General features: G+C 25.7%; 1 protein-coding gene across 4 annotated transcripts in view; it reads left to right on the forward strand.

Moving 5' to 3' along the window:
- Nucleotides 1-26,321, forward strand: part of LOC122510901 — a 188,041-nt gene that overhangs the window by 38,437 nt on the left and 123,283 nt on the right. For 2 of the 4 annotated variants that reach the window (XM_043625854.1, XM_043625855.1), the window contains exons 1-2: nt 7,835-8,334; nt 15,608-15,709. In XM_043625854.1, the coding sequence (XP_043481789.1) occupies nt 8,256-8,334; nt 15,608-15,709 (181 nt within the window). In that variant the 5' untranslated portion in view covers nt 7,835-8,255. Of the gene's footprint in view, nt 1-7,834; nt 8,335-15,607; nt 15,710-26,321 lie in introns of those variants that run through there. The other 2 variants (XM_043625856.1, XM_043625853.1) reach the window with 2 other exon arrangements.

Consider the following 26,321-nt stretch of genomic DNA (forward strand, 5'->3'; position numbering starts at 1 on the left):
ACTATTTTTAAAAGTGAATTACTAAAAACCATTACTTCGTAAAAAAATACACTAAAAGTCCTATATTTAACATTTCAATTATTTTTAAAAATTATAAAATTTTAAATTAATTACGAAAGGGTTTGTTTGAAACCCGTTTATGTTCAAATAAATAAAAAAAAATGTTTCGCAAGAATTCAATTATTATTTTTATAAATAATAAAATATTCTTCTCAAAAATTTAATTATTTCGAATTTTAATAAAAATCTTTGCAAAAATTTAATTATTTTTAAAAATATTAAATTTCTTTATAGGAATTCAATTATTTTTATAAATAATAAAATATTCTTCTCAGAAATTCAATTTTTTCCAATTTAAAAAAAAATCTCAAAAATTCAATTATTTTTAAAAATAATAAATTTTTTTACAAGAATTCAATAATTTTTTAAATTGTAATAGAATTCTTGTCAGGAATTTAATTATTATCAAAAAATAATAAAATTCTTCAAAGGAATTCAATTATTTTTAATAGGTACAATTTTAATAAAAATTTTTAAAAGAATTGAATTATTTTCATAAAAAAAAAATTTTAGAAAGAATTCAAATATTTACATAAAAAATAAATTTTTCACAATTAATTCAATTAATTTTCTTTTAAATTTAATAAAATTTCTTAGAAGAATTCAATTTTTTTTTGAAATTCTTTGCAGAAATTTAATAATTTTTAAAAATTTAAATCAAATTCTTCTTAGAATTTAATTATTTCAATAGAAACTAAAAATTTTACAAGGAATTAAATTATTTTTTAAAAGTTTAATAAAATTATTTTTAAAAATTCAATTTTTTTTTAATTCTTCAAAGAAATTTAATTATTTAAAAAAATTTTTAATAAAATTCATCGCAAGAATTCAATTATTATCAGTAATAATAAAATTTTTTTAAAAAGTTCAATTATTTAAAAAAATTCTAATAAAATTATTCGTAAGAATTCAATTCTTTTTCCAAATATTAAAATTCTTCTTGGAAATTTAATTATTTAGAAAAATTATCATAAAATTGTTCTTAGAAATTCAATTATTGTTAAAAATATTAAAATTCTTTACAGGAATTTATTGTCTCGGAAGGACGTTTTTTTAAGAAATAAAAATTTTAATATTTTTTGAGTAAATTGCAGCAAGTGCGCAATAAATTTTACTAATATTTTTACTGCAATTTACTCTAAAAATAGTAAAATTTATGTAAATTAAAAAAAAATCATAGTTTTACAAAAAATTTGAATTCTAAACTTTTAAAACAAATTTTACAATTTTTAAAGAAAATTTTAGTCAATCCGAATTAAATTTTAATAATTTTTGTTTTTGTATTAGTAAATTTTACTAATAAATTGTAATTTCCACTAATCTATTAGTAAAAATTTACTAATTCACATAATCAAAAATAAGTCAGTCATTAATTCAAGTTTGTAAATATTTTTTAAATAGTAGAAATTACTATTTATTACTAAAAATTACAATATTCAAAAGCTAAAAGTCAGTTACTAATTCAAATTAGTAAACATTTTTACTAATTCAAATTTAGAGAGTAGTAAAAATTATTCTCGAAACAGCAATTTTTAAGAAGTAAATTTTACAATTTTTAGAGAAATTTTTGCAAGTTTGAAGTAAATTTTGTTTAGTTTTACCTACAATTTACTTTGGATATAGTAGTAAAAAAATAAATGTGACTATTGCTATATACCCTTTGGGAAAAGTTGACGACTACGCAATATAACCTAACCTTAGTTTCTGCGCGCAATACACAGCTGCCCCAGGAAAAGAAATGTGCGTTTCTACTACTTTCGTGAAATTGGTTTACTTTTCAATGCACGCGAAAGAATTGCCTTCTCATGTCCTTACCCCTTTTTATTTTTAGATTTATCTTCTCCTTGTTCTTTTCGCTCCGAATAAAAACACTTTTTTATTGACGGAAAAATACCAGACAATCTTTTTATTCTCGATCCAAATTGAAAAAAAAAATCCCTCTCTATTCAAACGATTAATATTTCAATTGTCTTCAATTTTAATTTTTGTTTTTAATAAGTTAATAAATTTCCTATTGTTACTATTTTATTAATTTTTATTAATTTTAATAAATAATTTTATTTACAATTATCTCTACAATTATTTTTCTTTTTTTAAATCGATTTTGTAAATTATTTTTGTAAATATTTATGAAAGAATTAAAAAAGTTTATTTAACATTAGTAAACTGCGATTGGTTATAATAAAAATTCATCGTGAATTATAATTATTTGAATGATATAAAGATACGAAATAATGAGGGAATTTTATTGGACGAAAATTAATAGTCGTTCGAGTCGTAAAATTGGGTAAAAGTTTATTCGCGAGAGGGTCGTTTGGATAATGTTGAGGTATAGGAAAATATAAAAGGACGAATGTCGCCAATTAAACGAGTCGTAATCGAAGAATTAAATTAACTCAATGGCACGTGATCGAAAGTTATTATGACCCTCGTTTTCTTCCCTCCAACACAAACATCTTTATAAAACTTTTCTTCCACAAGAGTTAACCATCTTTTTTTATTTTCTTTATTCTTCTTCTCTTTCTTCATTTTTCACTAACGTGACAAAAAAAAAAATATCCACAAAATGAATTTTGTTGAGAAAAAAAGATTTTTTTTTTGTGACAAATGTCGAGAAAATGAATATTTTTGGGAAAAATGACGTCAAAATCAATTTTGTTGTGAAAAATAAAATTTTTTTGTGACAAATGTCGAAAAAATTAATATTTTTGTGAAAAATGGGTCAAAAATGAATTTTTCGGTGGGAAATGGCGCCAAAATGAATTTTGTTGTGAAAAATGAATCTTTTTGTGAAAAAAAGAGAAAAAATGAATTTTTTTTGGGAAAATGGAGCCAAAATGGAATATTTTTGAGAAAAGACCCCCAAACGAAATAGGAGCAAATTAGAGACGTTGATTATTGCGTCATGCCAGGCAAGGAAGGAGAAAGTTTTCGCTGCGCAGTCTTTTCTCGCCAATCGGCGAATTTCCTTCGATGTTAATTTATCCGGGTCATCCGGCGTGGCTCCGATATTAACCGAGTGCTCGACTTCATTTGGAGCCCCCATACCTTTGAATTACAACAATCGCTGCTCTCTAATTACATTTTCCCAACTCCACGAACTCAATTCGGAAACTATATTTTATGTTGCTTCTCGAAACTTAAAATTGCTTTCATTGTACTGTTAAATCATTTTTATGCCACGCTTATATTTCAGCCAATTGTGTAGTGTGTTGTAAATTATTGTTTTAGATTTTTCCGAAAATTTATTTTCAGCCAAATCGCCTCACTTTCACTTCACTTTATTTTCACTTCACTTTTAGTTTTTCTTCACTTTCGTCTCACTTTTATTAGACTTGATTTTCAATTTACTTTTACTTCACTTCACTTTCACTTCACTTTCACTTCACTTTCACTTCACTTTCACTTCACTTTCACTTCACTTTCACTTCACTTTCACTTCACTTTCACTTTCACTTTACTTTCACTTTAGTTTCATTTCACTTTACTTTCACTCTACATTCACTTTACTTTCACTTCAATTTCACTTTACTTTCACTCTACATTCACTTTACTTTCATTTCACTTTACATTCACTTTACTTTTACTTTACTTTCACTTTTTATTCTATTTAACATCTTTCGTCCTACTTTAATTTGACTTAATTTTCATTTTACTTTCACTTCACTTGATTTTATTCTCCGTAAAGTGAAACTAAAGTGAAAGTAGAATGGAAATAAAGTAAAGTGAAAGTGAAATAAAATAAAATGAAACTGTAGTGAAAATAAAATTAAAGTAAAGTGTTAGTGTCGTGAAAGTTTACTTTCACGTCACTTACACTTTACTTTAATTTTATTTTATTTTTATTTTTATTTATTTTTATTTAGTAAGGTTTATTGAAAGTAAAGTGGAACTGAAGTAAAAATATAATAAAGTAAATTGAGGGTAAATTGAAAGTAAAGTGAAATTAAAGTTAAAGTAAAGTGAATATAGAGTCAAATTAAAGTAAAATGAAAATTAAGTGAAAGTAAAGTGAATGTAGAGTGAAAGTAAAGTGAAACTGAAGTGAAAGTATAGTGAAAGTAAAGTGAAAGTAAAGTGAAACTGAAGTGAAAATAAAGTGAATGTAAAATGAAAGTAAAATTGCATTGAGTGAAAATGAAAGTGAAGTGAAATTAAAGTGAAAGTAAAGTGAATGTAGAGTGAAAGTAAAGTGAAACTAAAGTGAAAGTATAGTGAAAGTAAAGTGAAAGTAAAGTGAAACTTAAGTGAAAATAAAGTGAATGTAAAATGAAAGTAAAATTGCATTGAGTGAAAATGAAAGTGAAGTGAAATTAAAGTGAAAGTAAAGTGAATGTAAAGTAAAAGTAAAGTGAAACTGAAGTGAAAGTATAGTGAAAGTAAAGTGAAACTGAAGTGAAAATAAAGTGAATGTAAAATGTAAGTAAAATTGCATTGAGTGAAAATGAAAGTGAAAGTAAAGTGAAGGTAAAGTAAATATAGAGTGAAAATAAAGTGAAAGTAAAGTGAAACTGAAGTGAAATCAAAGTGAAGGTAAAGTAAATGTAGAGTAAAAGTAAAGTGAAACTTAAGTGAAAATAAATTGAATGTAAAGTGAAGTGAATGTGAAAATAAATTAAATGTGCATTGAAGTGAAAGTAAAGTGAAAGTGAAGTGGAAGTAAAGTGAAAGTGAAGTGAAATTGAAGTGAAAATGACTTTTTTTCCGGCGAAGAATAAATTTGTCAGAATGTAAAACAAAATGGATATTTATATACAGAGTGTGTAGAACAATATTGTAAATATAGAAAAGATTATTTGCTTTTATTTAAAGGGTTTTTTTCATCTCTCAAATGTTTTGAAAAGATTCGTTTATTTCCTCTCTTTTTCTTAGAAAAAGATCTCCGGCAACAAGAGCACGAAAAAGATATATCGCTCAATTCCCTGGCAAAACCATCCTCAACCTAGGTCAGAAAATACGTTTTCTCCCTCTCACCTCTTTTGCCCTATCGATGAAAAAGGACGAATGACGACGACTCAAGTCTATAGAACCTCATGTCGTTCGTGATGTTTGTATCTATACCTAGAAAAATGGAGAGATATTTCTTCTGCGTGATTCCAAGTAAAGGAAAAAAAATATTTTTTTCTTTTATTCTTATACTTTTAATATGAAAAAAAAACTGTTGAATTCAAATATTTAAAATTAAAATAATAATGTTTAACAAAAAATTTCGAAAAAATGTATAGTTTAACAAAAATTTTATACAATTCTTCACAAGGATTCAATTATTTTCACGAAAAACAAAATTTTTCACAGGAATTAAATTATTTTTATATTTTTTTATATAAATAATAACATTCACTAGGTAAAGAATTTAAATTACTTCAATTTGAAACGTATTCCTCGAAATTTTTTTTCTTTTTTTTTTTTTGATTTTCCAATTCATTTAAACTCAAAAGAATATTGAATATTTCACATATGTATAAAAATTGAGGAAAAAAATCAAAAAGTGCATTAAGCTGAAAAAAACATAGATTTATAACACCTGCGTGAAAAATTTATCACTTGAAACAATTTTTATTTTTATAACTCGAATTCTCGTAAATTTTTTTTTTCTCCCCGTCTTTTATAAAAAATTTAATATATTTTTTAATTGAACATATTCCATCACAAAATATTATGATTTATTGAATATTGAAAGTTGCATTTTAATTATTGCCGTTGCGCGCATATAGAAATAGTATTTTTTATATTTTCTTCTTTCGTATTTTCATATATTTCTTCTTTAAAACAAAGGGATTGTAATATTTTTTTGAAATAATGAAAAAATGTTGGTCGAGTTGCGGTTAATAATATTTTTTTTTTTTGGATGTGTTTTGCAAAAAGACGTTGAAATTCCATTTCCAAGTGTGTAAATCACCAAATCAGGACTCTGGGAATGTAAATGTGAATGTTGTTGGTGCATGTTCACCAATACGGACGCAGAGTCAACACCTGCAGTTCGTGTTAAAATAATCACGACCCGCGACGTTATGGCTTCCAGGGCGAACATTATAGTGAAACATGGCAACGCCACAGTCACGAGAAATTAGTCGCTGTACAAACACTGGGCCAGCGGTGATTTTTTAGCTCTCGCACCCATCGAGAGAGTTTGAATAGTTCCTACTCGTACCCTTTCAATATCAAAAACCAATAAACTCGATCAATATTTATTATTACACGCTATGGAATTATTTCGCTTTTTCTTTCTCTTTTTTTTCGTTTTTCTTCTAATTTTTCATTATTATTTTCGTTTATTACAAGTCAACAGCTTTTTTTTTATTTTATTGTTTTTATTTTACTTGTTTATAACTCGGAAACTATTTTTCTATTATTTTACTTCACTTTACAACACTATCAATTCACTTCACTTTCATTTTATTTTTACTTCAGCTTCACTTTACTTTCATTTCACTTTCAATTCACTTCACTTTCACTTTATTTTCACTTTACTTTCACTTTACTTTCACTTTACTTTCACTTTACTTTCACTTTCAATTCACTTCACTTTCACTTTATTTTCACTTTATTTTCACTTCAGTTTCACTTTACTTTCACTTTACTTTTACATTACTTTCACTTTACTTTCACTTTACTTTCACCTTAATTTCATTTTACTTTACTTTCACTATACCTTCACTTTACTTTCACTCGGCATTCACTTTAATTTCACTTCACTCTCACTAAAGTAAGTTATTAAAAATATAATTAATGTAAAGTGTAAGTGACGTGAAAGTAAACTTTCACGTCACTAACGCTTTACTTTAATTTTATTTTCACTTCAGTTTCACTTTATTTTATTTCACTTTCACTTTACTTTCACTTCAGTTTTACTTTACTAAGAATAAAATCAAGTGAAGTGAAAGTAAAGTGAAACTGAAGTGAAAGTACAGTGAAAGTAAAGTAAAAGTAAAGTGAATGTAAAGTGAAACTAAAGTGAATGTAGAGTGAGAGTGAAAGTAAAGTGAAGTGAATATCAAGTGAAATGAAGTGAAAGTAAAGTGAATGTAGAGTGAAAGTAAAGTGAAAATCAAGTTAAACGAAGTGAAAGTAAAATAAAAGTAAAGTGAAAGTAAAGTGAATGTAGAGTGAAAGTAAAGTGAAAATCAAGTGAAATGAAGTGAAAGTATAAAGTAAAAATCAAGTCTAATAAAAGTGAGGCTTAACTTCACTTCGATATAAGAAATTAACTTCCTCAGAAACAAAAATAAATAATTTATTTAAATTTATGTTAATAATAATTGAATATTTCTTAAAATCCAATTCTTTTAAAGAATTTAAAAAGATTTTTCAATAATTATTGTATTTTTTCGAAGAATTTTAATGAATAATTGTATTTTTCGAGGAATTCATTTCAAATGTTATTAAAAATAGTTGAAACTCGGCGACGATTTTTTTATTTTTAAAAATAACTGAATTATTCAGTGAAGAGCTTTACTACTTATAAAAATAATTGAATTTTTGCACAAAAATTTTATCAAAATTTTTACAAAATAATTGAATTGTCATGAAAAATTTTATTATTTGCTTAAAAATAATTGAATTCTTGCTCAGAATTTGACTAAATTTTTGTAATTAATTAAATTTCTATAAAGAATTTTATTATTATTGAAAATTGAATTTGTTGAAAATAATTGAAATTCTGCAACAAAAAATTTATCATAATATTTAAGAATGATTGAATTTTTCAATTTTATCAAAATTGTATTGAAAATAATTGAATTTTTTTAGAACCTTTTTTTAATAATGTCGCTTCGCGAATTATTTGAAGAGGGGCAACAATAGATTTAGAGAGGGGACAATTGATTGTAATCGACAATTAGGCAGATGACTAATAACTTTAGTAGAGATAGCAGTATAATTAGTGACTCGAAATTTTTAATATAAATTGTAATATAATATTTAAAGGAAAGACAATTTTTGTGGAGTGCTTTTCTTTTTTGAAATAAATTAAATAGTTTGATTAATTAACTCAGCTTATTTATTCTCACCACATTGGCAAAATCGAGTTCAATTTTTTATTTGCCAAAGTGACATGGTCCTTCGAGCCGGATTTTTGGAGTATTAACGAGGATTACACTTTCAAATTCACATTGGTTGGTGTAATATTAACCGGGGCGAATATTTATCCGGAGTCATCTCAACCTGGTGATCATTATCAACAAGACGAAACATTTATGGGATCAACCATCATTTTATCTTTTAACGTGGAAGTATCATCTTTCAAGAAGGAAATTATTTTCGAGTCGACAACAAGTAATTGTATTTTCGTCGATTATTCGTGAGTAATGTATATTATTTAATTGTTATTGGCGTGTATTGTTCGAGAGTCTATTGTTGTATTGTCGTATTGTTTTGGTCATTTAATTGTCATGTCGAATCATCAGTTAGATATCGCGAGACAAAATAGAACTAACTGTAAAAGTCGTTTAACTAAATTTAAAACTTTTATAGAAAAAATATTACAGAGTGATAATCAAGCGATTAATGTTGAAGAAATTAAATTACGATTAATTAAAATTGAGGAAGCATGGCAAGTTTATGATCAATCTCAAACGACGTTGGAATTGCTTGCTCCTACTGCAGATCGAGAGACAGAGCGTACAGAATTTGAGAATATTTATTATCATTATGTTTCATTAGCAAATACAATTATAAAGGAGAATTCTGTCCCTCGAGCTGCTTTGAACAATGACAGGTCAAATGAGTTAGAACAGCAGCGTTTGCGTATTAGTGAATTAGAAGCGAAACTTATTTCTCAGAGAGAGGATGAATTGTCGAACTTGCGCGATATAGCTCGTGTACGATCGCAAACGCCCATTAGTGACACCACGACAATTAGAACGCATTTCCCACTCCCGAAACTTGATCTCCCCAATTTTTCCGGTGGGTATGAAGAATGGGTGGGGTTTCGAGACATCTTTGTTTCTATAATACATAACGATCAAAGTATACCGAAGGCTCAGAAACTAAGGTATTTAAAATCATATGTAAAGGATAATGCCGCGAGAATCATAGATAATGTTGAAATTTCAGATGCAAATTACGATGTGGCATGGCAGCTGCTTCAGGATAGATACGACAATAAAAGAATTATTGTTCAAAATCACATTCAGGCTTTGTTTGAATTGCAAACATTGAATAAAGAGTCAGCTCCATGTCTTCGTAATTTGCTTGATACTACTCTACGTCATATAAGGGCATTAACAGTTTTAGAGCAACCTACAAACTCTTGGGATTCATTAATGATATGTTTATTGAGTTCAAAATTAGATCGAGAAACACGGAAGGAATGGGAAAGATCAGTTAAGGGAACCTCATTGCCTACATTTCAGAAGTTCACGGAATTTTTAAATGAAAAATGTCAAGTTTTAGAATCATTAATTTCTTTATCAAATAATAATAATAGTAATAATTATAAACAAAGTTCAAATGTGAAATCACAAATTGATAATAACAAAAAAATATCAGGAAAAACATTCGTGAATACTCAGACAAAAGAGGGGATAGGTAATTGCTATTTTTGTGGTGGTGATCATTTTATTCAGGTTTGTGAGAAATTCGCAAAATTATCAATTGATGAAAAGAAAGAAACGGTTAAAAAAAAGGGCCTTTGTTTCAATTGCTTGAGGCGGAATCATAGGATTATGGAATGTAAATCAAGAAATTGTATGATATGTAACAGACGACACCATACATTGTTACACGTAGAGTCGAATTTAGAACCGAGAATTATTGAAAATAAAAACGAAAACAATAAAGAAACTATAAAAACATGTCATGTTACTAATTCTGTCGAAGTTATATTGTCAACTGCTCTTTTAGATATATTCGATCATAATGGGGTTAAACATTCTTGTCGAGTGTTATTGGATAGTGGTTCACAGCCCAATATCATGACGTCAGACTTAGCAAAAAAACTGAAATTACAAAGAAAAAAATTATCGTCCACTATCGAAATGATAAATAATCAAGAATTAAATACATGTGAATGGGTTGTAGCGACATTAAAATCAAAAATCTCGAATTTTTCCGCAAAACTTAATTTTCTTGTTCTTCCTCAGATCACGAGCAACATTCCATCCATCTCTATCAATAGAAATCGTCTCAAAATTCCTGATCATGTCCAGTTATCAGATCCTGACTTTGACAAACCTGCACAGATTGACTTACTCATCGGAGCTGAATTATTTTATGATTTACTTTACATGGACAGAATCCCTCTTGCCCTCCCTCGAACATCGTTGCAGAGTACCAAATTGGGATGGATCGTCACCGGCCGGATTAATGATCATGCCACGGGAAATAGAGTCTCTTGCAACCTAATTAGAGATCCTCTTAATCATCAGCTAGAAAAATTTTGGAACTTGGAGGAACTACCTGAGAAACGGCATTTATCACCGGAAGAAGAGGCCTGTGAAGATCATTTCCAACGCCATACACGAAGAGATTCATCAGGTCGGTATCAGGTATGTTTACCTTTTAACGGAAAGCAAAGTCTTTTAGGATCATCATACGAAACAGCCAGAAGAAGATTTTTCATTTTGGAGCGAAAGTTGGATCGAGATGATCATTTGAAGGAGCAATATCACGATTTCATGAGAAAGTATGCAGATCTACAACATATGGAGCCTGTAAAATCCGATGATCATTCTGGATACTATATACCACATCACGCTATTATCAAGGAGTCCAGTTTGACAACAATACTACGAGCAGTGTTCGACGCATCTTCAAAGACGAGTTCAGGGTTATCTCTCAACGAGGTAATGATGGTGGGCCCGACAATCCAGGATGGAATCTTTGAACTTGTCTTAAGATTTCGATCTCACATTTTCGTTATAACAGCTGACATAGAGAAAATGTACAGGCAATTCTCGGTTCATCCTGAAAATAGAAAGTATCAGAAGATTCTTTGGCGTTTTGATAAGAGCAGTCCATTGATCACATATCAGCTAAATACCATTACTTACGGAACAGCAGCCGCACCTTTCTTAGCCACAAGATGTCTGAAGCGTTTAGCAAACGACGAGAGAGAATCATTTCCAGATGCTGCCGAAATTTTGGAACGTGATTTTTACGTGGACGACATGCTTACCGGAAAGGATACATTTGAAGAGGCCAAACAACTGCGAGATGAAATGATTGAATTAACTAAACGAGCCGGTCTCAATCTCTACAAGTGGAATTCAAATAATCCAGATTTGATCAATGATGTTGTTGATTGCTCGAAGACTACTTACCAAACCATCGGTCGAGATCAAACTTCTAAAACATTGGGATTAGGATGGAATGCAACAGACGATTCACTGAGATTCGATCATACAAAGACGATTCAAGATAGTGTTGTGACAAAGCGATCAATACTGTCTCAAGTCTCGCAGCTGTATGACCCACTTGGACTAATAGCTCCTGTTGTCGTCTTCGCCAAAATTCAGATACAGGAGTTGTGGAAACAAAGTTTAGAATGGGATAGTCCGATTCCTGATGAGGCACTGATCAAATGGAAGGAGTATAAAGAGCAGCTGAATTTGTTGAGCGAGTGGAGAATCCCAAGGTCAATCAAGGTCATGAATATGGATCAGTATGAAATTCATGGATTTGCGGATGCCAGCCAAAAGGCCTATGGGGCATGTATCTACATTCGGTCATCTGATGGAACAAACCACTTTGCTATATTATTATGTGCAAAATCTCGTGTGGCACCAGTCAAGGTTGTATCACTGGCAAGATTGGAACTTTGCGCGGCTGTCTTGCTTGTAAGACTTTGCAAGGCAGTTCTTGGATCATTGAGGATGAAATTCAGCAGATCAGTGTTTTGGTCTGATTCAACAATAACACTGAATTGGATAAAGACAGCTCCTTATCGACTGGAAACGTTCGAAGCGAATAGAGTTTCAGAAATCCAAAGTCTGACTCACTCATCTGACTGGAGGTACGTACCAACCAAAGAAAATCCTGCGGATTGTATATCTCGAGGACAATTGCCTTCAGATTTTATTTCCAATGACTTGTGGATCAATGGACCTGCTTGGCTGAGGGAGGATGAATCGAGTTGGCCCGCATCATTGATTGTAAACGAGAAGAGTGTTGGAATGAAGAAGATTATCAATCATGTATTCGTGAATGCAATTATCAAAACAAATGAATTATGGAATCGATATTCGTCCTGGAAAAAATTAATTCATGTAATTGCATACTGTCGTCGGTGGCTGAGTAAAATACGTGGAAAAACCTTCTCGTCCAGAACATTATCAGTTGAGGAGAATCAAGATGCATCGGATCAGATTATTCGTCTCGTCCAACATGAAGTATTCCGTGAGGATTTTTGCAGCCTATCCAGTGGAAAGTCATTATCGAATTCTTCAAAAATCATTAAATTGTCACCAATAATAGAAAATGATATTTTGAGGGTGGGAGGTAGACTGACGAACTCTGACTTAGACTATGGACAAAAACACCCGATCCTATTACCCAAAACTCATCCTGTTACCATTCTGATTGTTCGAGAGATTCATAAAAATTTAATGCACGCCGGAATTAACGCCACATTGTATGCTTCGCGTGAAAAATTTTGGATTGTAGATGGAAGATCGGTTGTTGCGAAAATTGTACATACTTGTATGAAATGTAGTAGAGCAAATCCAAGAGAATTATCTTATAAGATGGGTAATTATCCAAAAACGAGAGTAACTGCAAGTAGACCTTTTGAGCGAACGGGTGTCGATTTTTGTGGGCATTTTTTTATAAAAGAAAAAAATTTTAGGAACAAAAACAAAATAAAGGTATTTGCAGCGGTATTTGTATGCTTGTCGACAAAAGCTGTACATATAGAATTGGCTCGAGATTTGTCCACGGAAGCGTTCATAGCTTGCTTGAGACGATTTTTCAGTAGACGCGGAAAATCAAAAATGTTATATTCGGATAATGCGACGAATTTCGTGGGAGCAAGCAGGGAGCTAAAGGAACTTCACGGAATGCTAGAGGAAAATAAAAAAAATGAACAAATAAACCAATTTCTAACAAATGAGGGTGTGGAATGGCATTTTATTCCGCCACGTACACCACATTTTGGCGGAATTTGGGAGGCAGCCGTGAAGTCCCTGAAGTACCACATGCGAAGAGTGCTTGGAGAGACTTTATTTACGTATGAGGAATTATATACATTCATGTGTGAAATTGAGGCAATTTTAAATTCGCGGCCACTCACACCAATGTCCAACGATCCGAACGACTATCTTGTATTAACTCCAGGGCACTTCCTAATAGGTCAATCTCTTTCAACGGTTCCTCACGTAGATTATACTCAAATTTGTACAAATAGATTATCATCGTATCAACATATTCAAAAATTAAAAACAGATCTTTGGAAAAGATGGTCACATGAATATTTAAATGAATTGAATGCAAAAAGTAAATGGTATCAATCGCAAACGAAAGATATAAAGGTAGGGACATTAGTTACGTTGAGAGAAGACAATTTACCCCCTCTGCGATGGGCAATGGGTAGGATTGTGGAAGTTATCCCTGGAGAAGACGGAGTGGTGAGAGTAATAAAGGTGAAAACCGAAAAAGGTATATTTGCTCGCGGTGTAAAGCGTGTGTCTCCACTCCCGATTGAGTGAATTTCTAATTGAAATGAATGTAAATATTAACAAAAAAAAAAAAAAATTGTAAAAAAAAATATGAGTGTTCTCGAGAGGCAGTATGTCGCTTCGCGAATTATTTGAAGAGGGGCAACAATAGATTTAGAGAGGGGACAATTGATTGTAATCGACAATTAGGCAGATGACTAATAACTTTAGTAGAGATAGCAGTATAATTAGTGACTCGAAATTTTTAATATAAATTGTAATATAATATTTAAAGGAAAGACAATTTTTGTGGAGTGCTTTTCTTTTTTGAAATAAATTAAATAGTTTGATTAATTAACTCAGCTTATTTATTCTCACCACATTGGCAAAATCGAGTTCAATTTTTTATTTGCCAAAGTGACAAATAATAATTGAATTCTTTTGGGAAATTTGATTTAAACAGTAGATATTGAAAATAATTAAATTCTTGAGGATAATTTTATTAATTTTTTCAAAAACAATTGAATTCCCATAAAAAAATTGTATTATTAATTAAAAAATAATTGAATAGTTGCTAAGAATTTGCCTAAAATTTTTTAAATAATTAAATTTCTATAAATAATATTATTAATTATGAAAATAATTAAATGTTTACGACGAATTTTATTAAAATGCTTGAAAATAATTGAATTTCTATGAAAAATTTTATTTATCCTTGACAAATTTTATTATTTATAAAAAAATAATTGAATTCTTGTCGAAAATTTGACTAAAATTTTTGGAATAATTGAATTTTTATCAAGAAATTTATTATATTTGAAAATAATCGAATTCTGGTGAAAAAAAATTAATTGTTTTTTAAAATAATTGAATTCCTGTAAAAAAATTTTGTTATTCATGAACATAATTTAATGTTATGTTAAAATAATTGCATTTTTCGAGGAATTCATTTAAATTGTATGAATTTTAAATTTTTTCAATTATTAAAAATAATGGAAATCCCGTGCGACAAATTTTATTATTTATATAAAAAATAATTGAATTTATGCTTAGATTTTCATCAAAAATTTTTTAAATAATTGAATTTCTTTAAAGAAATTTATTAAATTTGAAAATAATTGAATGTTTACGAAAAATTTTATTAAAATCTCTTAAAATAATTGAATTCCTGTGGAAAATTTTTTTATTTGTGAAAAAATAATTGAATGTTATGTTAAAATAATTGCATTTTTCGAGGAATTCGTTTAAAATTGTATTAAAAATAATTGAAATCACGCAATGAATTTTATTGTTTGTGAAAATAATTGAATTCTTGCTATGAATATTATTATTGTTTGTTTGTTTATTATTGTTATTAATATTATTGCTAATTATTACTGTTATTATTTATTATTATTGTAATAATGAGAATGCGATTATAAATTAGAGAGTACATTACCAAAAAAAGGAATTAAAATACTTAGAGAATAACACAAAAAAAAAAAAAAAAAAAAAAAATTAAATTATTTATTATTATAAATTATTATTGTTTGAAGGAAATTAAAATTACTTTTGTAATAATTCATATATTCAAAATTGTTTTAAAAATAATTGAAATAATTGAATTAATTAAAATGATTGCATTAAAAAGCTTTCTGAAATTTAACTGCTTTTAAAAACTACAATTTTAATTCTTCTAAAATTAAATAATTTCTTTTGATAAAATTGTTAAATAGAATTATTAAAAACTCTAATTATTTTTTAAGAAACTAGTAAATTAATATTTAGTTATTTATATTTTATAATAATTTACTTTTCAATAAATGAATAACTTTTCAAAATTCCATTTACGCGACACACTTAAAAAATAACTCTCTCTCTCTTTTTCTTTCTCCCTCGAAATCAATAAAAGGAACGCGATAAACCGTATCCACAATAAAATAGAATGAAAAAAAAATGGAAATTTTCTTTTTCAGCGCAATCAACGCTTTCGAAGAGGCAAGACGGAACAATAGAAGATTCGCGCAAAGTGCCAGTAAACTTGACTGCAACACGAACATCACTCATTGCAACCGATGGTGAGTGCGTAAAAAGAAAAAATAAATAAAATATATCTAAACTTGTCGGAATTGCCTTGTCGTCCATTTTCGTCTTTACGAGGGCAGATTATAGCCGTTGAGCCTCAGCTTTCAAGCACGAAACATTAACTTTTGTTGGTTTGTTTCGCTCCATGTTGGAGTATGTGTCTGTGTGTGTTTGTTTGTGCCCAAAGCGACATCTAGGTTGAAAGGGGGCAAAAGGAACGCGGAAACTTTACGATCCATGGTATCCACACTTCAACCTGCTACCATAATACAGTCGCACTGCATCGAGTAAATTTTAATTCCTTTTAATTAGTCCAGTCACGCTAATTGCAAAAGTCCCCCGAATAAATGTTGTGTACGCGACTTGAAAACTTCACAATCGGCCGGGAAATTATTATCATTATTATTATCATTGTACTCGAGGAAATTGTAAATTTTACACAAAATCCAAAACGATTGTAGCTAATAATCTATTAATTAAATTCTATTAAAAACAAATTTTCATTAAAAAACGAAATTCCCTTCGTTCCGAGTTTTTTGTAAATTAACGAACAAAAAGTAGCTTCCAAACTGAAAAAAAATAGTAAAAAAGTGGCTATATTGAAAAATTAAACTCGACGACTAAAAAAAACTAGTTTTAGACACTTCACAAAACTGACAAAAATTCCATTCTTTATTTTCCTGACTTTTTCTCAATTTTCATAAAAAATATTTATTTCTTTCTTATTCTGCTAATAATTTTAATTTCTGCAACGAATTTTATTACTCATGGAAGAATTTGAATATTTATAAAAAAAAATTTATTTTTTAAGCGAAGAATTTTATAAAAATTTTTAAATAATTGATTTCTTCGACTAATTTTATGCAAATTCTAATTTAAATGATTGAATTGTTGAGAAATTTGTATTATTTATGAAAAAAATTGAATTCTCACCAAGATTTTTAAAAAAAATTTTTAAATAATTGAATTTTCGTGATGAATATTGTTATTTTTGAAAATAATTGAATTTTGAAAAGAAGTTTAATAAAATTTCTAAAAATAATTGAATTTCCAAGAAGAAATTTATTACTTTTGATAATAATCGAATTTTGAAAAGAAGTTTAATAAAATTCCTAAAAGTAATTGAATTTCCAAGAAGAAATTTATTACTTTTGAAAATAATTGAATTTTCGTGATGAATATTGTTATTTTTGAAAATAATTGAATTTTGAAAAGAAGTTTAATAAAATTTCTAAAAATAATTGAATTTCCAAGAAGAAATTTATTACTTTTAAAAATAATTGAATTTACAAGAAGAAATTTATTACTTTTGAAAATAATTGAATTTTCGTGATGAATATTGTTATTTTTGAAAATAATTGAATTTTGAAAAGAAGTTTAATAAAATTCCTAAAAATAATTGAATTTTTAAGAAGAAATTTATTACTTTTAAAAATAATTGAATTCTTGTGATGAATATTTTTGAAAATAATTGAATTTTGAAAAGAAGTTTAATAAAATTCCTAAAAATAATTGAATTTCCAAGAAGAAATTTATTACTTTTAAAAATAATTGAATTTACAAGAAGAAATTTATTACTTTTGAAAATAATTGAATTTTCGTGATGAATATTGTTATTTTTGAAAATAATTGAATTTTGAAAAGAAGTTTAATAAAATTCCTAAAAATAATTGAATTTTTAAGAAGAAATTTATTACTTTTAAAAATAATTGAATTCTTGTGATGAATATTTTTGAAAATAATTGAATTTTGAAAAGAAGTTTAATAAAATTCCTAAAAATAATTGAATTTCCAAGAAGAAATTTATTACTTTCAAAAATAATTGAATTCTTGTGATGAATATTTTTGAAAATAATTGAATTTTGAAAAGAAGTTTAATAAAATTCCTAAAAATAATTGAATTTCCAAGAAGAAATTTATTACTTTTGAAAATAATTGAATTCTTGTGATGAATTTTTTTGAAAATAATTGAATTTTCGTAATGAATATTGTTATTTATCAAAATAATTGAATTCTTGTGATGAATATTATTATTTTTGAAAATAATTGAATTTTTGTGATGAATATTGTTATTTTTTAAAATAATTGAATTTTGAAAAGAAGTTTAATAAAATTCCTAAAAATAATAGAATTTCCAAGAAGAAATTTATTACTTTTGAAAATAATTGAATTCTTGTGATGAATATTTTTGAAAATAATTGAATGTTTGTGATGAATATTGTTATTTTTAAAAATAAATGAATTTTGAAAAGAATCTTTGAAAATAATTGAAAGTCTACAAAAAAATTTTTTCAAAATATTTAAGAATAATTGAATTCGTATGCAACTTTATCAAAATTATAGAATTGAAAATAATTGAAATCCTATGAAAAATTTTATTTTTTACGTAAATAATTGAATTACCGTGGATAATTTTATCATTTGAACAAACAATGGAATTCTTGCTTAGAATTTGACTACAATTTTTGAAATAATTCAATATTTCTAAAGAATAAAAAATTTCTAAAGAATTTTTTTTTTTTTGTAAATAATTGAATTTCCGTGAAAAATTTTATTATTTGTTAAAATACTTGAATTCTTGCTCAAAATTTGAATAGATAAATAATTGAATTTCTAGAAAGAATTTTATTATTTTTGAAAATAATTGCATTTTTTTCAAGGAATTCATTTAAAATAGTATTAAAAAATAATTGAAACTTTGCGATGAGTTTATAAAAATAATTAAATTCTTGCTTAGAATTTTATCGAGTTTTTCAAAATATTTTAATTCAAGTGAAATTTTTTTATTATTTGTAAAAATAATTGAATTCTTGTGAAAACTTGTATAAAAATTTTGCTTAATAATTGATAAATAATTTTTTTGAAAAATGTTATTCTACATTAATTGAATTTCTGTGGGAATTTTATGATTTATGAAAATAATTGAATTTTGAATGAATTTTATTTAAATTTCTTTTTTAAAATTTAAATAATTGAATTGTTTTGTGAAATTTTATGAAAATAGTAAATATTAAAAATAATTGAATTTCGAATAGTAAATATTGAAAATAATTGAATTTCGAATAGTTATTGAAAATAATTGAATGTCAATTTGAAAATAATTTTTTAAAGTTTTATTAAAAGGTAATTTTTTTTCTAAGGAACAAGATGTTTAGACGAAAAATTAAAAATTATATTTTATCGTCTCACTACCCACTTAGTTGACGGCTGTGGGGAGTCATTAAGACCGCCCGGTGGCAACGTCACGAGTTACACACTTTGTCAGGGTAAGTTTCGTCGTTGCACCGCTGCCCGATTAAATTACTGAGCTGACACGAACGGGTAACTTGACTTGCCGAGCGAACGATAACTTTTCCCAAGACGGACCCTATAAGAGAGTTAACGTGTTCCCTTGCGAAGAAATCTCGAGAAAAGAGAGAGAGAGAGAAAAAAAAGAGACATATGTTTTATTTCTCAAAAAGAAAGGAATCTTTAATCAATCAAGAGACTTTGATTTGCTTTTCTCAAGGGATTTTGTAAAAAAAAAAATTTTTTTTTAATTAAAGAAATTCTATGAGAATTGTAAAAATAGTTTAAAAAAAAAAAAAGTTGAAATGCTTTGAAGAAAGTTTTTTTTTTACTTTGGTGATGAAAAAAAGAAAAAGAAGAGAAAAAGGTCTTCACATTATTTCGCGAACACTTAACGAGTACTTGAGGATCTTTCATTAATGAAAGTTTGTAATTAATTGCCCCATTAATAGTGAGCGATGTCTTTACTTTCAAAGGCGTTAAATTTAAATAGGATATGACTTTATAAAAGAATTGTGATTAATATTTCTGAGGGAGGGAAACCGCACTCGACATTTTCATAACATTACAATTTTTCTCGCGAGGAAAAGTGAAATTTTTTCTTTCAATTATCATTTTCTTTTATATTATTCAAGTTCTCAAAGGGGAAAAAATTTTTAACGAAAATTTCTTCTGGAATGACCCATGTGTTATAATGTAAAATAATAATTTTACATAATTATATATGGGTAATTCCAAGAGAAATTTTCCTTAAAAAGATTTTTTCTCGTTGGAACAATTTTTTTTAATTCTAGATATAAAAAAAATAGAAAAAGACGTAATTTCAAAATTCAATTATTTTCATAAATAATCCAGAGGAATTCTATTAATTTAAAACATAATTTTCAAAAAAATTTCGAAAAATCAATTATTTAACAAAATATTTTTTTATAATTCTTTGGAAGAATTCAATTATTTACAAAAATATTAGAATTTTTCACAGGAGTTCAATTATTTTCAAAAATTATAATAAAATTGTTCGGATGAAATCAATTATTTTAAATGCAATTTTAATTAAATTGTTTTGAAATAATTCAATTATTCTTTTAGATTTTAATAAAGTTCTTCGCAAGAATTCAAAAAAATTTAAATTATTCAAAGAAATTTATGAAAATATTTAAAAATAATTTAATTTTGAAAATTTATCAAAATTGTATTTAAAATAATTGAATTCCAGTAAAAAAAAAAACATTATTTATAAAAATAATTGAATTCTTGTAACAAATTTCATTAAAAATTAAGAATATAATTGAATTCCTGAGAATTTCATTGTAATCTTTTGTTTTTAAATAATTGACTTAATAATATTGAATTTCCGTGGTAAATTTTGTGATTTGTAAAAATAATTGAATTATTACGAAGAATTTTATCAAATTTTGAAAATAATTGAATTTTTTAAAGCACTTTGTGATAATAAATTTAAAAATAATTGAAGTTTGTGAGGAATTCAATTACATTTTTATTAGAAAAAAATTGAATTCAATTTAAATTGAATTTACCAAGAATTTGATTGAAACTTTGGAAAATAATTAAATTTCTTCGATGAATTTCATAAAAATCTAAAAGTATAATTGAATTATTTCGCATAATTGAATTAAAATTATTGTATTACAAAATAATTGATTTTTCTTTTGAAAAATTTTACTAAAATCTTTCAAGTAATTGAAATCTTTCCAAAAATTTCATGTAAATACATTTTTAATAATTGAATTTCTCTAAAAAATTTATTGTTAACGAAAATAATTGAATTTTTGCGCGAAGAATTGTATTTAATTTTTTTAAATTATTGAATTCTGCTGATAATTTTTATTAATATTGTAGACATTAAAAATAATTGATTTTTAGCGAAGAATTTCTTTATTTATAAAAATAATTGAATTCTTGCTAAAAAATATTCTGAAAATTTTTGAAAATAATTAAAGTGATTAAATTAATACAACTCCATATAAAATAGGGAAAAAAATTAAGTTTACTCACTTTTTTGTTGACCTGAATATACATGAATCTGTAAAATAATGGAAAACACATTTTATTAATTTGTTCTATACGAGAATTTTCGTATTTTACTTCAAATTTATTTAATAAAATGGCTTAAATAAATAATACTCGAAAAAAAATATTAAAAAAAAATAGTTTCGGTCTGCAAAAATATATTTAATCAAGAAATATAGAAAAAGTGGTTATCAAACAAATATTTAATAAAAAGTTTTTATAAACCTACGTCAGCTTTTGTAATTTAAAATTTTAATTTCCATGTTTTATGTAACAAAGCTCAGTTAATATTTTATTTTTTAGTAAAAATACATACAGCAGTGTAATTAATATTATTTTGTGAAAATTTTCATTGCAAAAAAGAAAAGAAAAAACTTAGGTATATTTTAATTTTTCTGCAACGAAAAAATTAAATTTAATAAAAAGTTTGAACAATGAAAAGTCGAATCGAGTAAAAATGACGTGTGCTTTTAGGTGAAAAATAGTTTGACAATGAAAAAAGTCATTGAGAACGAGGCAGTTTGTCGGGAATGGTTCCATTTAGTCGATGTCGTAAATCGTTGCCTGTTAGGCCAGAACATTTTATGCTGCTATTTTAATTGCGGTGAGCTCGTAATTTATAGAAGTTACGTTCAATGTGCGACGGTTGGGCTTGGCCACTGGAGTGTCAGGACTGTGACTTCATTACCGACATAGACCAGAGCTTGCAAATGAGTGGTCGACTGCCATTTTTATTTTTTCATTTCAATTAAGTATCTCTCTGGCAAAAAAAAAAGATTTTCCATTTTTTTTTTTTTTTTTTTTGCAATTACAGGGTTGCCACAAAAATTTTATTTCATTTTTCTCTGATTTTCATGGCAGAATTTTGAATTTTTCTCTGTCACTAAAGAATATTCTGATTTACTCTAAAAATTACTAGAAATTAAAAAAGCTACTAAAAATTATTAGATACTCAAAAAAAGTTTTTTAAAAAATTTATTTGAGAATATTTTTAATTGTAAAATTTTTTGAAAAACAACAATAACTTTATTTTTAAAAAAGAATTTAATCTTTATTATTTTTCCATAGGAATTTATATTTTCAAAAATTCCAAATTCAAACTTGTTGAAATTAAATAAATTATAAGAATTAAAAATGATAGAGTAATAAAATCATTATTTTATATTATAACAATATTGTTACTGTAATTTCTTCAAAATTATTTTTATCATTTCAATTATTATTATTATTATTTAATAATAATTATTTAATTATTATTGTCGAGAATTTTTAATTAAAATTCTACTTTAAATTAATTATTTTTAATAATTTTTCAAAAAGTTTTTTGACAATTTTCAAAACCATTTGTTTAAAATTCAATTTTAAATTTCGATTATTCAGAAATCAATTTTTATTAGAAAATTGAAGGAGAATTCAATTATTTTAAATTTAAATATGAAAATAAATCATTTAAAGAATAATTGAATGTTTCTTAAAATTGAAGTCTCATAAAGAATTTTATCAACAAAATTTTTAAGCAATTAAATTCTTTCGATGAATTTTAATAAAATTTTTAAGAATAACTACATTTTTCGAGGAATTCAATTTTAATCAATGTAAAAATAATTGAAATCCTGCTATGAATTTTATTATTTATGAAAATAATTGAATTCTTGCGAAGAAATTTATTAAAATTTTGAAAAATAATTAAATTCCTGCGTGTAAAAAATTTGCAATGATTTGATTATTTTCAAAAAATTTAATAAACTCCTTGGCAAAAATTAAAAATAACAAAATTCTTTGCTAATCGTCAATTACATTTTAGAAATTTTAATATAATTTTTTGCAAAAAATTAAATATTTTTGTTAAATAATAAAAATTTTTGAATAGAAATTCAATTATTTACAAAAATATAACCTAATAAAATTCTTCGTAAGAATTCAATTATTTTCGTCAATATATCAAAATTTTTGTCAAAATTCAAATATTTGCAAAAGTTTGGATAAATTTTTTTCGCAGGAATTCAATTATTTAAAAAATTTTAATGAAATTCCTTGAAAGAATTCAATTACTTTAAAGAATTTTGATACCATTTTTTTTTTGCAAGAATTAAATTATTTTCAACGCAAAATTTTAATTGAATTTCATGAATGAATTAAAAATTTTTGAAAATAATTGAATTTTTGCAACGAATTTTATTACTTTTGTAAAAAACTAAAAGTAATTGAATTTTTGGGAAGATATTTTGGAAAAATATTTTAGAATAAATAAACCTTTTTGTAATATTCAATTTTTTTTATAAATTTAAATACAAATTTTTAAAAATAATGCATTTTTTGAGGAATTCTTTTAAAATTATATTAAAAATAATTGAAATTCAGCGATGCGTTTTATTATACATGAAAGAAATTTAATATTTATAAAAATAATTTAATCCTTGAGAAGAATTTTAATAAAATTTTTGAATAATTGAATTTCCAAGAAGAAATTTATTACTTTCGAAAATAATTGAATTCTCGAAAAGAATTTTATTAAAATTTTTAAATAATTGAATTCCTGTGAAAAATTGGAATATTTTTGTAAATAATTTAATTCTTCCAAAGAATTTTAAAAAAACATTTTTTTTAAAGAATTGATTTTTTCGAGGAATTGAAATTAAATTTTTAAGAATAATTACATTTTTTGAGCAATTACTGTAAAAATAAAATAAAATGTACCTATTAAAAATAATTGAAATCCTGCGATGAATTTTATTATTTGTGAAAATAATAGAATAGATATAAAGAATTTTATTAAGATTTTCAAAAATAATTGAATTCCTAAGAAGAATTTTATTAGTTATGAAAATAATTGAATTATTGTGAAAAATTTTATTAAAATATTTAGAAATTATTGAATTTCTGTGAAAAATTTTGTTAATCGAAATTTCTAAAAGATTTCATTTAAATAGAAAAATAAATAATTTATCAATAAATTGAATATTTCTTAAAATTAAATTTTTTAATTTTCTATAAAGAATTTTATTAGAATTTTTTGAAAATAATTGACATACTACAAAAAAATTTATAAAAATATTTTAGAAATAATTAAAGTCTGCAACTTTTTAAAATTTTTTTTTAATATAATTTAATTCCTGAGGAAAATTTTTTTGTTTGTGAAAATGCTATTCTAAATTAATTGAATTTCTGTGGGAAATTTTATTATAATTATGAAAATAATTTTAGATGAATTTTATCAATTTTTTTTTTTTTTTTGTTTAAAATAATTGAATTTTTTTGTTATTTTGAAAAAAATCCAACAAAAAAAAAATATTTTCTCTTTCTTTCGAAAGAGAAATTATTTTTTTTTTATTGGATTTTTTATTATTTTGAGAGAAAATTTTTTTTTTTTTTGGTATTTAAATGAGTAAGAGAAGAAGAAGACTGCGTTCGGTGCGGGAGTCTTTTTAGGGGAGGTTTTACACGACTTCCGGTACGAGGCGGAAGTGGCGTGAGAGCACATCGGACATTTAAGTGTCGACCCTTGAGCTCCACAAATTAAATATCCTCTGTCTCCGTTCCTGCCTCTTTCTACTTGAAAAGCTCCCAACCTGGAAAGTACTCACAGCTGTGCGAACCATGCCAGTAAAACGGCTTTTCACAAACTTGATAGTTAGGTATAATTTATTCGAATTTAAACATCTCTTACGTCGACGAATTTAATTTCAAATTCAAATTTTCCGTACTTGCATTTATTTGGCAATAGCGCAATAAAATTATTCCACGGGTATTTCAGGTCCATTACCATTTTCCATTCACATATTTTATTATTATGTATATATCAACCGCAGAGCCAGTTTTTCAATTTCGATACAATTTTCGTATAATATTTTAAACGTATTTGGACCTTGCACTCGAAAATTAAAAATAATAGGTATTAATAATAATAATAATAATAATATTAATAACAAAAATAAAATAATATTTTCAAAAAGAAAAACCAAAAAGTTGTTTTAAGACTGAAAAAAGGAGTTAAAAACTATTTTTAGTCTGAATTTATAATTAATTAAAATTAATTATTAAAAAAATTTCCAAACAGTAGCAAATTATAAGAAAAGTATAGTAAATTTTAGCAAATGAGTGCAATGCCTGCATATTAAATGTTTCACGTACAAAATATTTTATTAATCAGACAAATATATATGCAAATTTACAAAATTCATCAAATTAATGCATATTATAATATTTAGCCCGCAATTTATTGGTAAACATTACAAATGCACTGTTTACGCTTTATTTGCAATGGGGTTTTGGTAATATGTATACGACAATTTTATGCAATTCGAATATTATAATTATAACGTAGCCAATGCGATTAATAAACATAATAAAGTTTGTATTTCTCTCTTCATTTAATATTTATCAAATTTAAGTGTATTTCTATGCAAATTAATGAAAGCAATCAATTTTATTCCTCATCACCTGAGAAATATATTTCATCATTGTTCGCGCACAATAACATTACAGTTTACTAATTCGGGTAACGTGCGTAATTCCAGCAATTCTAATTAACATACCGTTCGTTACCGGCGCACGAATTAGCGTTGCTGGAAAACACACGCGATTTGTTGCTAAAACGACGTGCATTCAAGTTTGAATCACTTGCTTATAATTCATTTAAAATGTCACGCTAATTAGTACAAAACATGAATTTATTTATATTCTCAAATTCATACACTATTCATATAGTGTAAAATAAATCAAATATTTTCTATAAATTTTAATAAAAAAGGAATACATTTTTTTACTCTCTAATTTTTAATTAGTAAAAAATAAAAATGTTCACTAATTTCAATTAGTGACTAAATTTTTGCTTCTGAATTAGTAAATTCAATTCATTTTACTAATAAATAGTAATTTCTACTAATTTATTCGTAAAACTTAGTAATTAAAGCAAAAAGTAGATTTCACTAATGAATAGTAATTTCTACTAATTTATTCGTAAAACTTACTAATTCGACAGCAAAAAGTACATTTCATTAATAAATAATAATTTCTACTAATTGAAACTTAAAATAGTAAATTCTGCTAATTTATTAGAAAAATTCACTAACAAATTAGAAATTTTCTACTAATTCAAACCTAATATAGTAAATTCTACTAATCTATTAGTAAAATTCACTAATTCAAGAACAAAAAGTCAATTATTAATTCAAATTAATAAATATTTTATTACCAATTTAAATTTCTAAAAAATCAATTTTCTTTCAACATTTTTTCATTCAAAAATCAACTATTTTCAAAAATTCAATTATTTACATAAATAAA

The sequence above is a fragment of the Leptopilina heterotoma genome, unplaced genomic scaffold (assembly GCF_015476425.1).
Source record: "Leptopilina heterotoma isolate Lh14 unplaced genomic scaffold, ASM1547642v1 Lhet_77, whole genome shotgun sequence".
NCBI classification, from domain to species: Eukaryota; Metazoa; Arthropoda; class Insecta; order Hymenoptera; family Figitidae; genus Leptopilina; species Leptopilina heterotoma.